We start from the raw sequence: 15,714 nt of genomic DNA, 5'->3' as shown, positions 1-15,714 counted from the left end.
TTCTTGGCTACTGCTCCCAGGTTCCCAAAGTTGTCTGACAGGTTCAAAGCTGTACTCCTCAGCACTCTCCTCCCCACCCTCTTTTCCTCGGTACGCCCTAGGGGGCTGAAGAGACAGCCCCACCCTTTCCACACACTGTCCTTTGGTCATTCAAGTCTACCCAAACCACATACCACACACACACAGACAAGGCCGGCAAGTTGCACGTGATCTCAGATACACAGTCGCACAAACACACCCGGAGTCTGATGCAAAGTCTAAGTCACTTCACAAACACAGGACCACGCAGGTCCATATCACGGCTCTCATCTCCACACCGGCTACTTCTTACGCCTCAGCCAAGGCCTTGGACCCTGGCTCTCCCTGGGCTTCAGGGTTCTCTCCTGAGGGCCAGGGAAGGGGCCTCAGGCAGGTGGAGACGGTGATGGAACACAGAGCGCTGGGCTGCAGGGCAGCTCAGGGAAGTACAGTGGTCAGGGCCTACCCGGGACACCCCCATTCCTCCAGCACTACCCTTCCCCCCACGCCCTAAATGTGAATTCCCTCCCAGCCCTGCCACTTCACCTAGGACTCTGCCTGAGTCTCCTTTGTTGTCTTAGCCAAGGTGTCAACAGAGTATTACAGTGTCTGTTCTGTCCACCTCCTAGAGATGCAAAGAAAACTGCAAGCTTGAGCTCAATGACCCCAGATACCCAGACTCAGGTGCAACCCAGGTGGAGCTCTTTTCTTTGCTGCTAAAGGAAGGGCCGCAGGTGAGAAGAATTTCTGGGGAGAGCAGGACATAGAGCCAAGATCCGGAATACAGCCCGTTCTAGGAACCCCGCCCTGCCCTGTCCCAGGGCCCAGTCATGCCAGCTGGGTCAAAAACAGAGTCTAGAAAGTGAGCAGCCGCTAGGGGTAGACCCAGGGAGACTAGTGTTCTGAAAGGGGCACAGAGAGTGCAGTGGCCGCAGTGGGTGTGTCCACAGGTGATGTGCTTATGGAGTTTTCCTTGGCTTTCGTTTTCTCTCGTGAGGGATCTGGGGTTCCAAACGTGCTGATAACTGATTTCATGTGCCTTTGACAGCTCACTCACATTTTCAACCATGACAGATCTCACTTACCTCTGGGATACTGTGGGGCTTGTCCCTGGCCTTCTCTAGCAGAAACACCAATGTTTATCCTCCCAGCCCCCCAAGAACCTTTTGCAGAGAGAAGGAATAGAGGTCACTGGTTTTATTTGAGTTCAGAGGGAAAGGCCCTGGCCATGTCCCAGGCCCCTGAGGCTGGAGGAGGGAGGGAGAGAGAAAGAACAGATGAGCGAGGCCTCCCTGCACCCGCCCTCCAGGCCGCCTGCAGAAAGGAGGGAGGCAGATCAAGAGGGAGGCCAGCTCTCTTCATGGGCTGACTGGGAAGGAGGAGTTGGACTAGAGCTCTGTCCTTGTGTCCGGAGCCTTCTCTGAACAGGCCCCCCGGGGGCCTCCACACAGCAGCGCCTCCAGGGTCCATCGACCTTGTTGGTGGGCTTCATAGATCTGGTCTTCTCCAAACTCCCCCAGGTAGTGAAAGCAGGTCTTGGAGAGCCTAGGGGAGCCCAGCAGGAGCCTCAGACTCTGCCCTGCCTACAATGGGCAGATCAAGGTTGCAAGGGCTCCATCCCAATCCAATCCTCCAGTCATCACCTGATGGGCCACAGCCCCTCCATGATCATCACCATGATGCTCGGCTGCGCCCCTGTGCTAAGTCCTGGGCCCATGAGACGTTTCACCTGGTCCACTTCTCCAACTCCATAGCTGAAGGTGGAGGGAGGAGAGGGAGACAGCATTAGTGGAGCCTGTATCTACCCGAAGTGGGGCACATGGGACATCTACCAAGTTTAGTGCCCAGATTCTGGTCCTCTCTGCTGAAAAACTGAGGACCAGAAAGGGGAAGCCCCTGGCCCAAAGTCACACAACACCCTTATCCCCTGACTACCCACTCTTCTGCTTGCTCCCAGATCCAGAGTTCAGCCTGTGTCCCAACCAGCCCCTACCCTTGGGCCGGAGACCTGGTCGAGTGTGCGTGGGAGGATGGGGACCCCCACTCATCAGCCTGCTCCTGGAGAAGTGAGGCAGGGGCCAGATTTTTCAACTCACCCCTGCCAGGTCTGAGAGCAGCTCTGGTCCAGGACGTCTGTGTATACTGACTCGCTCAGCTCACGACGGCCCCCAGAGTCCAGTGGTAGAAGTTTGGCCTCAGCTTTTGTCAGATGTTGCCACATCTGGAACAAGGAGGGGTTCAGAACCAGGGCTTCAGAACTACTCAGTGCGGAAGGAGGGGCGGGGGAGAGCAGAAACCTGAGTCTCAGAGGAAGAATGAGACAACGGAGGCTTTTGAGCAGGAAGCACCTGTGAGGCTGACTTCGTGGCCCTCCCCCAGGTCCAGAGAGCTGGGAAGGCGCCAGCTGAGGCAGGATCCACAGCCTTGGGATGAGGTGGGTGGGTGGGCAAAGCTGAGCTGGCCTGGGCACTGGGGACCCTCCTGCAGGGCACGCCTGCCCACCATCACCACACACGATGTAAAACCACAAGGACAAGGAAAGAAAATAAAACCACTCAGCCATCAGTGACACATGAACTCATGGCACTTACACACACACACACAAGTACTCAGACATGCTTGACAGGTTTGTATGTGAACTCAAGACACCCACACATGCTCACAGGCTCACGGACTAGACAAACAGGCACACGTGCACACAAACCCCGCGCTCCCCAGGCATGCTTTGGGAAACAGTCTGGACTTCAGGATCGGCCTGGAAAGGGAGAAGTCTGAGAGGACTAGCTAGGGTCTCCCTCATGTCCCAGAGATGGTCTGTCTGCTCCTTGCTGGGCAGACAGGTAAACTGAGGCACAGAGGTTCTGGTGAGGTGAAGATGACAATATCACGGAAGGCTGAGTCTAGCTTGATGCCTGGGGGTGGGCTTGGGGATCAAAGGCCAGTGCTGGAACCTGAGGCAGATAGAAGGGTCTGGCTTGAGAAGGGGCCTGCGTAGGGGCAGGAGAAGTGCTGGGGGAGGGGGGACTCACCTGGTAGGCCACCGCCCTGCAGGCATCACATCGCAGGTGGGTCGGCATGTGAGCTGAGAACTTCTCTTCATCGTCCAGCTCAGGGGCAGTGGCAGTGAGTGAGGCCTTGTCTCCAAGGCCCCCTGGGACGGCCCAGGCCCCAAGCAGCGGCAGCAGTAGCATCAGGGACAGCCTCATGGCCGTTGGAGCTGACTCAGTGAGCAAGGGCTGTGGTTGGGGTGCAGGTGTGTGGGTGCATCTGTGTGTGTGTGTAGTGGGGGCTGCTTCAGAACACCTGGCCCAGACCAATGGGAAACTGACACTTCACCCCTTCCATTCTCTCCCTTCCCCCAGGGCCCTGGAGACTCCACGTGTGCACCTTCTCTCGTGGGACCCTGGCTCCAGCCAATGAGGCAAGGAGAGGGGCTGGGCATGGGCAAAGACACACAGGAGCTGATACCTCTCATGACCTGGGACAGGGCACATGGCAGGCACTGTGCTAAGCTCCTTGAGGGAGGAGATGACTGGTTACTGTTGTCTTAAATCTACCCTCAAGAACACAAAGGTTCAGAGAAAAGTGACAAATTCAAGGCCACACAGCTAGAAGGGCTATGCTGAGACTGGAACCCAAGCCTGATTGATCCCCAAGGCCCACTGACCACTCAGCCGCCAGAAGAAATGAGGTCACAGGTGTGATTGCCAGCCTAGGGCTCCCTCCCTGAGAGGCAGGTTTGCTGAAGGAGGGACACCACAGTGTATGAAAGACACATGTGATACTCTTCCCCCAAGCCACACCAGGCATGGACGGCATTGTAGGGGGTGTTAAGAGGCCGCAGCAGGAAATCAGACACTTCACGCCACTTGTTCCAGTCATTGGGGCCATTGGGTTTATTGCACATCACGATAAAGTGAGGGGCCCAGGAGTGGCCCAAGGCCCTCCTTGGCATCAGCATCTCTGGCCACAGAAAGATGTCCAGGTTATTCTGACTCATAGTTCTCTGTTTCCAATCCAAGGCAAGGGGAGCAGTGACTCCAAGAGATCCAGGTCCACCAGAGGCCTGGAATTTAAGAAAGGCATTGATCTCCATCCCTAACACTGCTTCTAATGGTAACTGTTCTTCCACAAACTCATCACACCATGTATCAGTCCAGCAAGGCCCAGTCACTTCACTCAGTACTCTACACAGACCCCCCACGAAGAGCACCTCCCACTCTGTGCATCCCCCTCTGCTCTCCTGGAGTCTTGAGGCAACTCGAACACATGCTGTGGGGCCTGTCCCTTCCTATGCTGTGACCAGCCTGCAGAGCCAGCCCCTCTCTAGGCATGGTTACCACATCTATTACCAGGCGAGTGGAACCAGCTGAGAGCTCCACACAGGGGCATCCCTTCTTTCGCCAGCCCTAACCCACCCTCTACCCCATCCAGGAAGGTCAAGTTTCCTCTGGGACAACAGCTCAACCATCCTCTCTGCTTTTAAGTCTTTCCCAATGACCCACTAATCTGTTCCTCCCCACTCAGTGGGAACAGTCAGAACCCCCACCAGAATGAACCAGTTCAGTTCTGAGGGCTTAGACAAGCCAAGTCAGAGACTGGAGTTGAGGAGAGAATGAGGGGCAGTACTCCCAGCTGCAGACTACAATCACCTACCACCTTCTCCCCAGTCCCCACCCCCCCTAAGTCCCAGGCTGACCCTCCACGGCCCCTCCCACACTACTTCCCTGACCTACCTCTACCTCCTGTCCCCACAGCTCCCTTTCTCAGATGATCCTCGCCTAAGGCCTGCTCCAGCCACTTTCCCCCACAGCCTCCCAGGCCAACTCAGATCCCCTTCCAAAGAATAATGGACTTGATACCAGTGTCCTTCTCCCTTCATCCCATCATTGCTCACTAGCCTGCTCCACCTCAGCTGGGCCCACCTTCAGGGAGAGACAGGCATCTCCCTACCTCTAGGGGCAGCCCCTTCCTGGCAGCTCCCATTTCCTGGTGTCCCTGAGAAACCCCATCACCCCCTTAGGTCGGTTCCTGGGGCCATGTCCTGGGAGTTTTCACACTGCCAACTAAAAATTGTCACTTGTCACCTGCCTCTACAAGGATGAAATCACTAGCCACTGCAATCACTGACTTTCAACCCACCCTGAACATTCAGGGCAGAGATCAGGAATGAGGCCCTCTGTGCTCTGGGAGAAACTGGCAGAATAGGCCTTTAGATATTTATTTTAAGGAGAAGTTTTTATGAGCCCAATTTCTTGCATCTTCTCATATCAAGAAAAGCAATAGAACAGACATCTGCTCCTTGTGATTAGCAGCAATCTTCTTCCAAAATGTGTGCTTGATTGCACTATCCTCCTTCACCAAAATCACATATATACTGCCCTACCCCCACATAGACAACCTATGTGAGACATTGTCTCCCAGACATAGTTTTTCATTTTGCCCCAAGTAACACTTAACTCACAAATCTTATGTTGTGCATTTTTTTCAGCCCACAACACACACACACCCACACACCCCAACACACCACACTCTGGGACTTGTGGAAAGGGTATAGGATTTTGCTGGGGGAGGAAACAGACAGCCATTTCCTGAGTTCCAGCTCCATTAGCCCCCCACCCCCACCCCAACGTGTCTCAGATAATCTGAAGTTAACTTCCGGTCTGAAAAAAAAAATGGCATGAGATGGGTAAAAGGAAGAGATGATTGAAGGAAAAGAGGGTAAAGGACTAGATGCCAAAACCTTTAAGACCATCAATAGGCCCCAATATCATGCGGATCAGGCCCTGGGGCCTCACACCGGGTACAAGGAGCCCTTGTTGGGCTGCGAAGGGCCCAAGCTGGAAGGTGGAGCACAGAGAAGAAGAGGCGGTGCGGGGCTGGGTGTCCCGCTCACTGGCAGGTAGTACATCCCGTCCAGGGGCCCCGCCTCGGAGGCCCAGGGTAGCTGCGGGCCGCTGAAGGCCGGCGGGCCGGGGGATGGTGGCAGTGAGAGGCCAGGAAGAGGCCCATAGGCTGGCGGGTAGAGGCCGGGGCCCAGGGCCAGCGGGGTGTAGACGCGGCGGGGTGGCACCGAGGGCGAGGGTGGCAGCAGCACCTCCACGTACTGCCCGCTCTCAGGGTCGAAGAGCAGCCGCAGCCGAGGCTGCCTCGGCGCCTCCACAAAGTAGTAGCGGCCGCTCTCGGGGTCCACCAGGACCTTCCCCGGGTGTGCGGCCCCTGGCGGCCTACGCGACCCCTGGGAGGAACCGTCCGCGGACCGGTCCAGCGGAGGCGCCGAGGCAGCGCGGGGCTGGGCCCGGGCCGTTCTGCGAGCCGACGCCTCGGGCTCCCGCGGAAGGGGCGACTGGACCGCCACCGCGGGCTCAGGGGCCTTCGGGGGCGTCTCCAGTTTGGATTCCATTCCAGAGCGCGAGCTGGGGTGCGCCTGCGGGGAGCTGGGGCGGGGCGGTCCGGGAGGTTGGGTCTCTGCCGGCCCTATGGGCGACCGCGGGGGTGAGGTGCGAGCGCCGCCTAGAGGGCTGGTCCGACCCTTGTCGTCCGGGACCAAGCGCTGGGCCTCTGCATCCCGATTCTTTCCGCCAGGACCGTGCGCCGAGACTCCCCGGGTTCTCTCAGGCCGGCGGCCTAAGGCCAGGGCACCAGGCAGGCGGATCTCAGTGCGCGCGAAGGGTTTCGCCGTGCTGTTCTCTGCCCTCCGCCGCAGGACCCCGTTGGACTGCGTAACGTCCGGGGGGACTGTGTCTGGGGTTGGCTCTGGGGGTTCGTAGGGGTGGGACACGACTGGCAGAAAGTCCTTGAGAAAAATGGAAGTGTAGTGAGACGGGGCGGGGGGCCCCAGCGCCTGAAGTTCTTGTGTCTTGGATGCGCTGCCTTCCTCCCCGCGGGGTTCTGCAGGAGGGGCGGGGAGCCCTGAGTCTGGGGTGCTTGCCGGAAAGCTCGGCGCGTACGTGGTCTTCACCATCTTGCGTACGTCGCGGGGCCGCGGAATGGCCACGCGCGGGCGCCCCGCGGCCGCTTTTCCAGAGCCCACCGCTTCAGGGCGCGCATCGGCATCCGGGGTGCGACTGAGAGGCAGCTGGGGTGCAGCCACCTCTGGCGACAGCTGGTTTCCTCGGAAGGCAAGATCCGGCATCTCCCGCGTGGACGGACTTTGAACCTCTGTTAGCTTTGGAGTCCCTGGTGCAGACGGCGTGGGCGGCACCAAGTCCTCTTGGGCCGCGCCATTAATAGCTACCCGCGTAGGCACTACCGATGAGCTCTGCACTGCGGAGTTCCACGTCTCCTGGAGCGATGGGCTCCACGTTCCAACAGGACGATCTGGAGTCTCCCACGAGGGCAAGGTCGGCGGGGACGGGCATCTACTTCCCTCAACTGCATCCCCAACTGCCGGATGCGGCACCTCCCACGAGGAGGGAGCTTCGGGGGATGGGCTTCTTGCCCTGGCAACACGCCGATTCCACTGGGAAAGGGTCGGAGGGGAAGAGCTCTTTCTGCTGACAGTTTCCGTGACAGCAGCATCCTGATTGTCCCATGTGGAGGATGCCTCGGGGAGCGATGGGCTACTCACCTTCCGAATAGTTCGATTCCAGGGGGACGGGTTCTGGGAAGAGGTGCAGTGAGGACCCCGCAAGGTCCCATTTGGGGCTTCCCACGGCGGGGATGGGCTCCTCCGTCTCACAGCCTTACTCGAAACTTCCCAGGGGGGCCTAGACTGGAAAGGCGGACCCTGTGCTCTCAGGACGGTTTGATCCGGAGTATCTCGCGGGAAACGAGCCTTCGGTTCTTTCTGGTGCACCTCCTCGGTCTTCTCCCCTGACTTCAGGAAGATGCTGGAACTAACTGGACCCAGAGGCTCAGTTCCCGGTGCGGGCTTGTCGCGCCGAATTGCGCGCTCCCGTAGGCTTGGCCACGGTCTTGGGGCCCTGGCTGGGGCTGAACTATAGTTCACCCGAGGCGGCAGAGATTTGGCTTCCTCCAGGGCCACCCGAGTACTGCGGGGCGTTTCTGGGGTCGCAGGCTCCGGCGGCACCGTGGGTCCAAAAGTGGCGTTGCTTGGGGCAGGGGGCGCCGGGCTCAGTTTTCTGGCTAGCGCCGTCTGCACAAGGTCCGCGGCAGCCTGCAGGCGGCTCAGAGACTCGTCCAGGGAGCCGGTGCGCAGAAGCAGTCGAGGGCGCGGCACATTGGCCTCCCGCGGGGGACTCCGGGGCCGAGGGCGCAGCTCGATCTGACGTTTGGGCACCGTCCGGGGCCTGGCAGGCGCGGTTTGCTCCTCCAGCGCCACCTCCACACACTCGAACTGCGATGGGGTGGCAGGACTCGCCGCGCAGGGCCGCAGCTCCAAGTAAGTGGCCCAGCGGGAGGCACCGTCGGGGCCCTGGGGCTGCGGTTCGGCAGGGATGGGAGACGCGGACCCAGGCGGAGAGAGGTTGCGGAAGGCCCGCGTCGTGAGCTGTTGCACTTCTCTATCCTCTGCGTCGGAGCGGCTGAATAGGGGCCCAGCGCCGAAGATGACTTCCATCTCCCCCGACGGCAGCATGCGTAGCTGGGGCTGGGGTGGTCGCGGGCCGGAGGCCGGGCCTCGCGGGAAACCCGAGCCGGGCAGTAGCTGCTGGCGGCTATTCTGGGCGCTGACGGACAGGCGAGGCTGCACGCCCGCCCCCAGCGGAGGGGCCACCCTGGGCCAGTTCGCCCGGCCCTCTGCGTCCGGCCCAACGTCCGGGGGCTCTGGCGAACCTGGAGCAGTGTGGTAGGAGCCTGACGAACCGGACGAGTCCTGGCGCCGAGCGGGGTCCTCAGGCAGCCGCCCTGGGAACCCAGGCAGGGCTGGCTGGGCGAACGCGGTCAGCATGCTGGGGCCGGACGCGGCGCACTACCTCCCTCGCATTCGCCTCCGCTGGTGCCGCGGACGCCCGCATTGTCCCCGCCCCGCCCGCGGGTGCCGTGGGGGTCACCGCGCCTTAAAGTGGCCGCGTCCGCTCCTAAGACAGCGGCATAGGCGGCCAGAGGGCCCTGGGCCCTACTCTCCTAGATCCCTTCTCGGACGTGAACCTGAGAGCCTAGGGTGACATTCCAGGCTTCGGTTTGGAAGGTGAGCGGAGGGCAGACACCCAACTTGGACCCAGGAGCCAGGGCCAATTCCACTCGTCCATCCCAGGTGAGGGAACTGAGGCTAAGCAGGGACCTGCTTGAGGTCAAGTATCCAGTGTCTGAGCTAGGAGAACACACAACCCGGGTCTGGCAATTTCATCTGTCAACTCCCCACGTCTTCCCATCACTGCAGCACACCCCTCTCTCTGGCCCTCACAAAGCCTGTCCCAGCCAGAGCTCATAAGGGAGCATGCATCACCTTCCGTGACCATCACTACCACCTGCCCCGTATCTTTGATAGAGGAGCATTGCATGGAGGGCTCCCTCAACTCCAAAAGTTGTACTGGGGCCTCAGAAAACATGTCCCTGGCTAGACATACTGCTTTTGTGGAAACCTAGGCTGGAGGGGACAGTGCTAGCTTTTCAGGTTGTCACAACAAGGCCCAGAAGCTAATATGGCATCTTTTAGGAACATTTAGGGTAGCTGCTGTCCCTTCTCTAAAGGCCTGTGGTAAGAATAGCTCTATGTTGCCCCAGGCACTCACAATGCCCTCATTCCAGGCCCCATCACTTCGGGACCTGTCCCGGGGACAACTGCTGATGGGGAAGCAGCTACCACCTGTTACTATCCTGGGATGATGACAATTGGCACCATTTGCCCTTAAACTTCTAGCTTCAAGGTCCTGCTATGACTCAGGCCCCGGCAGGCCCTAGAGCAAGAGCACCGGCCTCTCCTATGCACTCAGCCTCACAATGACCCAGGAAAAGCTAGACTTGACAATCTGACTCAGCCTCCCCTGAGTGGGTCCCCTGCCTGGCTGTGTCCCCTTGATCACCTAGGGCACATTAGTGATGGCTTCTGAGAGGACCAAGCCTGGCCTACACATTCAGCTCTGTATATGCAACTCGAATAGGTCATAAAGTCATAACCCCTCCACAGACTGTTATCCTACCTTAAAAACAGACATAGCAGGGGGAAAAAGAAAAAAACCACACCACCACCATAGCAGTCTTTTCCTCTTCCTCCATTTGTGCATATAAGCTGCTGTTTCAGAGAAGTGTAAGAAGATGCAAAGGTGATTCACAGGTATAACATTCTTGTTATGTGATGGAAACCAATTTCCCAAATTCACTGTGGTCCTGGAACCCACCATCTTTGAACTCTCTGGTTGGGGTTTCTCAGACACATAACACAGCACATACACACATAGCCCTTCAAGTTTGGAGTTAAATTCACAAGGGCACTGCGGTAACCAGGGCTGTTTATATAGGAAGGAATTTAATACCAAGAGTAAGAAGGGATAGAGCCTACTAGACAACCAAGTAGTCCTTCCCTAGGCTACAACCCCGTACCTGCATGGTCCCCACTATCACCCAAGGGAGGGAGCCAGGGGAGTAGCAGAGGCTGGAGACTCGAGGTGCATCCTCAGACTTCTGAGCAAAGGAATGGCCTGGAAGGTGGTGGTCCAAAAGGCAGGCAGGGAGGAAGGAAGGGGTGTCTTGCCTTTTACCCTGCCTCTTCCCTGGAGTCCAGGCCACTGTGAGGCCTGAGGGAAGTACCCACAGGGACAGGAAGGGTCAGGATGGGGACCTCCAGAGCAGAGAAGGCAGAGGTTGGGCATTACAGTCAGATAACAGAAAGGCGACAACCATTTTATTTTTCCCTGGGACGCTGGCGGCTCCGGGCCTGACGCGTCCCCGAGGCTTTCTTATGCTTCTTGTCCAGCACTTGGGCCATGTAGTTCTCTTGCTGCTTCTGGATCCGGAAGTCAGACATGTGATTCCTGCAACGGAGCCGGCTGGGCGTGGGCTGGGGACAGCCCAGGGTAGGGAGCAGAGGTCTGGCTCCCCACTTCCATCAACAACCCCCAGCCTGGCCCAGACCCCTCACCTGAAGATCTCTTTCTGCTGGCTGATAACTTGCTGCAACTCCTTAATCTCATTCTCTTTGCCATTAAGTATATCTTCTTGCTTTATAATGTGAGACTCAATTTCTGTGGGGGAGAGAGGCAGGGAGGAGGAGGGGTTCCCATCCCATGGGCTCCTTCCTGAGATAAAGCATTCCCTCGTGGGTCTTTTCACAACTTGGCTCCCCCAACCCAGGGGGGAGCTAATGCCTTTGTAAGGATGAGTTTATTATAGAGTCCTGATGGGGTGGGTGTGTGTGTCAGTGACTTCATAACTCTATTCTGGACCAGTTGGCTCCCCTGTGGGCATGCAAAGGCCCTTGGAGAGAGATGGTCAGCCCTACCCTCAACTCCTGCAGCTCTTTACAGATATCAACTCCTTGGTGAGACCCTTCCTAGTCTAAAACTACAGCCCTTCACTTCCCAATATTTCCTATCCCATTTTCCTGCTTTATTTCCCTTTTAGTGCTTAAATCTCACAAACCTCATGTTTTGCTCATGTCTTCTCCTCTACGAGGATATAAGGTCCACAAGGACAAGGATTTTTGTTTTATTCACGGCTCTAACCCTAAGGCCTAAAATAGTACCTGGCAGATAGTATTAAATAGATGCACAATACATTTATTTGTGGAATGAATAAACAAGATGTCCCCTGGGAGTTTAAGTCTTAGAAACATCACCTAATTCAGTCATTGCAAACCACCCACCCACTGAGGGCTAGCAGGATGCCCAGCCCTGTGTTACAGCTTCAGGCGAGAAGACAGGACCCCAGGGAGATAGTGGTGGCAAAGCTTACCCCTAGATTAAGTGCTCATTAGATGCAAGGATGAGTTTTGTGTCTTGGCTTAAAATCCAATGAGGCTGTAGGGATCTGGGGTTGTTTCATTTACATAATGTCCCTCAGGGAGCCCTGAAAAATTCTGATCCTCAAGAAAATCCTACAGCTTTTAAAGGCTAGACAAAGATTAACTAGAACGTAAGCTCTGAAAATGCAAAAATGCTGACGCAGTTAAGGTTTCAGAAGAGAAAATCTGGTAAAAAATTACGGCATATGTAGAACAGAGACATCGGTGAAGGAAAAGAAGGAAAACCTGGGCTCACTGGGTCACAGGACAAGTGCTATTGAACCTCCTTCCCCAGGTCAGCCAGTGAATCCAATCTGATTGCTTATGAAGTTCTTATGGGAAAAAAGCATCAGAAATTTGTTTGAATCTTAAAATAAATGAGAGCTATTTAGAATAAATGACACCCAATGAGAGAGTGGTTAGAAAAGACTTTCAGAAGATTAAGGAACTATGTAAGTGTAAAACCAACCTGGAACCACATAAAGGGAGGTGTGGGGGGTTAGAAGTCAGGCCAGGGGGTGGCTCAGGTCACTAGATCTGCTCAGGTGAAGGCTTTTGCCCTTCTGGAGGAATTCAGAACATTCTGTGGGGAGGCAGCCAGGCTCCTCCCCTATGACTCACACACACCTTCCACTAGTAGACGCAGAGCCCTGAGGCCATGGCTGATCTCTAGGAAATATCCTAGAGGAAGGGCCTCACCACTAAGAGAGAAACCTAGGTTCCTTTTAGGGAAGTGGGGGGAAACCCAGGGAAAAGGGAAGGACTAGGGACGCAGTATCTTTGGGTATGAAGGCATTGCCTGCCTGTTGGGTCGCAGGAGAGGCCGTGAGGTTGCCTTAGACAACCATGAGGCTTGTTAGTCCACCTGGCCAGATCAAGATGGCAGCCTGCTAGCATCTTTCCAGTGAGAGTACTCACCAGGGGAAAGAGAAGGCTGCATTGGTGGGTAGGGGGTGCCCAAGACTCCAGGTGGGGGCCCATCAGGAGAGACCCTGAACCTCTTTTGGGCTTGAACTCGGATCTACTCAAAATGAACACTAAAGTGAATGAAGGAAATGTTGCATATGGAATTCAGATCTACTTCTTAAAGTAGATAAGTGGAGTTTGGTATTCTGGGAAAATTAAAAGGGGTTCTAAGGTCTCAGGACACTGAATAGCTGACCGAAAGTACCCCAAAACCCAGAGCACCAACTGAGTCAACAAGTGGCCACAGGCACCTGCATAGAGCAGAGGTGAAAACTAAGGGCCCTCAGACATATTTTCCTTGGCCCATACAATACTTTACACATTTCTGAATTTTTAAATTTAGTGCCAACATGAAAAAGTCAGAAAAGCTTCCATTAGAATGTGCTTTCCAGTTTCTTTTTGAAAGATCTGACTGTACTGGGCCCCTATTCCCACAGCAGAGGTGCTAGGCCCTTGGGAAGGAGTATGGCTCTACACATTACCACAGTCCCCATTTCTCCCTCTTGGGTCCCCAACACTCAGACTAAGGGTCAGCTTCCATACAGGACTATTCTTTCCCTGAAAACAGAGTTATGAGTAAAGTACACTATTTCTATTAGTTACCAAAAGTGGGAAAGCAAAAAGGTGGACTAAGAAGGTCATATGTTTCAAGAAAAATGGGAGCGAGCCCGTTCCTTTATGGCCATGAAGAATATTGTACACCAACCACTTCCCTCATTTCCGTGGCCTGCCTGGTCCCTGAAGGCCTTTGCGAAGGTGTGGCCCGCTTGGGCTGGCCTGTATCCTCAGCCGGGGACAGAAGTTGGGGTGAAACCCTGCCCTGGACACAGGCACTGGGCTGCTAGGGAAGAGCCCATGTAAGCAAGCGTGGGAGGGAGTGCGGGCCTCCCGCCTACCATTGCACTTGGTGATGAGCTGGTCCTTCTTGCTGGACTCCTGCAGGGCTCTGCTCTTGACACTGGAGAGCCTGAGTGGGGAAGATAAGGAAAGGTGGGAAGGCTGATGGGCAGATGCGACCCCCAACTCTTCCCCCACTACCAAGGTCCACTCACGCCTTTTCAAAGGCCAGCTTCTCTTTCTCCAGCTGTTTAGACAGCACCTCTATCTCTCCGAGGGCAAACTGCAACTTCTCCTCTTCCTTGGCCAGGAGAACCTTGGTCTTGGCATGGGCTGCTTTCTCTTCCTGCAGGGGCAGCAGCAGTGACCTTATCACCACAAGCCATGCTGAGTCTCCTAGGCCCCCTTAATCAGCCCCCTTGCTCAGACAGGCATGTAGAAGGCATGGTACAGGAAGATTCTGTCCTCACTATGGGGGCTGGAGGTGCTCAGAGACCAGTGCTCAAGGACTGCCCAACCACTGGGATCCTGGGAAATGGGGGAAGATGAGAAGCTGACAGAGGCCATTACTTACCACCAGCTTTTTCTCCACTGCCTGGAACTCTTCTTTACTGACAAAATTTTCATCCTGGAGAATCATCTGCAACAGAGCCTGGCTCAGGGAGGGCCTGGGGTTGTGATGGGAGGGGTTTCTGTAGGCACCAGGGCCTGAGACAGATAATGGATGATGCCCAGGGCATGTACGATGACACTGGGGCCCAAGGAAGGGAGAGTTTATTCCACAAGATTCACTGATGCTAAACTCTAGGTCCTGTGCGCAAGGAACAAGTCTCATGGAGAAGACACCGTGGCCACCATGATGTGTGCTATGAGGCCTTTGCCTCAGCCTGCGGAAGGGTCAGAACTGCTTCAAGGGAAGGGATGTCAACCTGATATCTGACTGCTAAATATGGGTGGGCCAGAAAAAAAGGATGGAAAAGAGAAGTGTTCCAGATAATGAGAACACACATGTAAAGGCCAGCTGTCAACAGAAAGGCCTGGGTACCTTTAGGTAATTCAGTGTTCAGAGCTGCATTCAAACACTGGAGTGAGAAATAGACGTGAAGTCAGTTTTATCTATGTCCTCACCTTCTTATCAAGATAAAAAACAAAACAGAAAGATCATATATCCCACTTGGCCATGATTTTACCATACATGTTCAGAAAATTCGTGGCTCCAGTGCTTTGTCCCAGCCTTGCATTTGATTGACTAGGCAAAAGCAAAGGACATAAAGGGGCTGGAAGCCCTGAAGTCAACTTGTGAAGAGCTTGCAGCACTCAGCATGGGGAGGGGATTCCACAATAGGGATGATGTTAAGGCTACTCTGTCCACAGTGAAATCATCTCCAATTAGAAATGGGGAAACTGAAGCTCAGTGTATAGGCTGCCATATCCACCAGGCCTTGAACAACCAGGCAAAGAGAGTAGAGAACAATTTGGTTTTCTCTAAAATTTCCGGGTAAGGGTTCCTGAGACACAGTGCCTTTTGGGCTCTACCCCGCAACCAGCCAGAATACTTCGGGGCCCCGCCTCCTCCGGATGACGCCATTGGCAATGTGGTCTCGGCACGCCCCTGGCAGTGGGACAGGGCCTGGCCCCGCCCCCACCACGTAGGCGTCCAGTCAGGCCTCCCCCAGCTCTCTGGCTGCGTACCACGTTCCTCAGCTGGTGGATCAGTTCCTCTTGAGACTCAATCACGTCCCGCAGTTGATCAAAGGCGAGACACACCGACCCTGACCCCCCCTGCGACCACCCGACGGGCGTCGCCATCTTTCGCCCCCGCCAGCTCGTTGGAAATGGCTGCCGCGGGCTGCTTCCCCGCTGACGCCCACCAATGAGAATGCGACGCCACAAAGCACCCTGGCAACCAGGGGCGGGGACGTCCTTTGTTTGCAGGGATGGGGCCCGCCTCTTAAAACAGTCGCTCTCTCACAGGAGCCGCCTGGGGCAGAGAACCTGCAGCACCGTTAGTGATTTAGGTTTATAGGGAATTTGCACGTTTGTTATATGGT

At 55.9% G+C, this 15,714-nt stretch overlaps 3 protein-coding genes across 4 annotated transcripts; all 3 read right to left on the bottom strand.

Annotated features, from left to right (window-relative positions):
- Window positions 1-1,200: 1,200 nt before the first annotated feature.
- On the bottom strand, window positions 1,201-3,258 carry MZB1 (marginal zone B and B1 cell specific protein). Its single transcript, XM_055430251.2, has 4 exons — window positions 3,048-3,258; window positions 2,115-2,239; window positions 1,662-1,772; window positions 1,201-1,563 (listed from the first exon to the last, which is right to left on the bottom strand). The coding sequence occupies exons 1-4, from the start codon at window positions 3,222-3,224 to the stop codon at window positions 1,407-1,409; spliced, it is 570 nt and encodes a 189-aa protein (XP_055286226.1). The 5' UTR covers window positions 3,225-3,258; the 3' UTR covers window positions 1,201-1,406.
- A 472-nt stretch (window positions 3,259-3,730) lies between these two features.
- Window positions 3,731-9,028, bottom strand: PROB1 (proline rich basic protein 1). Its single transcript, XM_055430249.2, has 2 exons — window positions 5,915-9,028; window positions 3,731-4,084 (listed from the first exon to the last, which is right to left on the bottom strand). The coding sequence occupies exons 1-2, from the start codon at window positions 8,867-8,869 to the stop codon at window positions 3,731-3,733; spliced, it is 3,309 nt and encodes a 1,102-aa protein (XP_055286224.2). The 5' UTR covers window positions 8,870-9,028.
- A 1,058-nt stretch (window positions 9,029-10,086) lies between these two features.
- SPATA24 (spermatogenesis associated 24) lies at window positions 10,087-15,514 on the bottom strand. 2 transcript variants are annotated; one of them, XM_055430250.1, is made up of 6 exons: window positions 15,356-15,514; window positions 14,238-14,303; window positions 13,879-14,009; window positions 13,723-13,793; window positions 11,000-11,102; window positions 10,741-10,892 (listed from the first exon to the last, which is right to left on the bottom strand). In XM_055430250.1, exons 1-6 carry the CDS (start codon window positions 15,470-15,472, stop codon window positions 10,763-10,765), a joined length of 618 nt encoding a protein of 205 aa, XP_055286225.1. In that variant the 5' UTR covers window positions 15,473-15,514; the 3' UTR covers window positions 10,741-10,762. The 2 variants fall into 2 exon arrangements, with proteins under 2 accessions (XP_088694759.1, XP_055286225.1); XM_088838633.1 differs by lacking the exon at window positions 11,000-11,102 and having other exon boundaries at window positions 10,087-10,892.
- Window positions 15,515-15,714: the final 200 nt, after the last annotated feature.

The sequence above is a fragment of the Moschus berezovskii genome, chromosome 8 (assembly GCF_049115385.1).
Source record: "Moschus berezovskii isolate FMDL1 chromosome 8, NW_MosBer_1.0, whole genome shotgun sequence".
NCBI lineage: Eukaryota > Metazoa > Chordata > Mammalia > Artiodactyla > Moschidae > Moschus > Moschus berezovskii.
The sequence above is the reverse complement of the archived record's forward strand: the minus strand, read 5'-3'. Positions and strand labels throughout refer to the sequence as shown.

Bases quoted from the DNA above. Each gene is read 5' to 3' on its own strand.
- PROB1 (XM_055430249.2), bottom strand. From the start codon at position 8,869: ATGCTGACCGCGTTCGCCCAGCCAGCCCTGCCTGGGTTCCCAGGGCGG. The intron at 4,085-5,914 runs GTGAGCGGGACA...CTTAAATTCCAG, and splicing joins ACGGGATGTACTACCTGCCA to GCCTCTGGTGGACCTGGATC.
- SPATA24 (XM_055430250.1), bottom strand. From the start codon at position 15,472: ATGGCGACGCCCGTCGGGTGGTCGCAGGGGGGGTCAGGGTCGGTGTGT. The intron at 11,103-13,722 runs GTAGGCGGGAGG...TCTCCCCCACAG, and splicing joins GCTCATCACCAAGTGCAATG to AAATTGAGTCTCACATTATA. The intron at 10,893-10,999 runs GTGAGGGGTCTG...GCTCCGTTGCAG, and splicing joins CAGCAGAAAGAGATCTTCAG to GAATCACATGTCTGACTTCC.
- MZB1 (XM_055430251.2), bottom strand. From the start codon at position 3,224: ATGAGGCTGTCCCTGATGCTACTGCTGCCGCTGCTTGGGGCCTGGGCC. The intron at 1,773-2,114 runs GTGAGTTGAAAA...CTCCACCTTCAG, and splicing joins TGCTCTCAGACCTGGCAGGG to CTATGGAGTTGGAGAAGTGG. The intron at 1,564-1,661 runs GTGATGACTGGA...GGGCTCCCCTAG, and splicing joins GAGGGGCTGTGGCCCATCAG to GCTCTCCAAGACCTGCTTTC.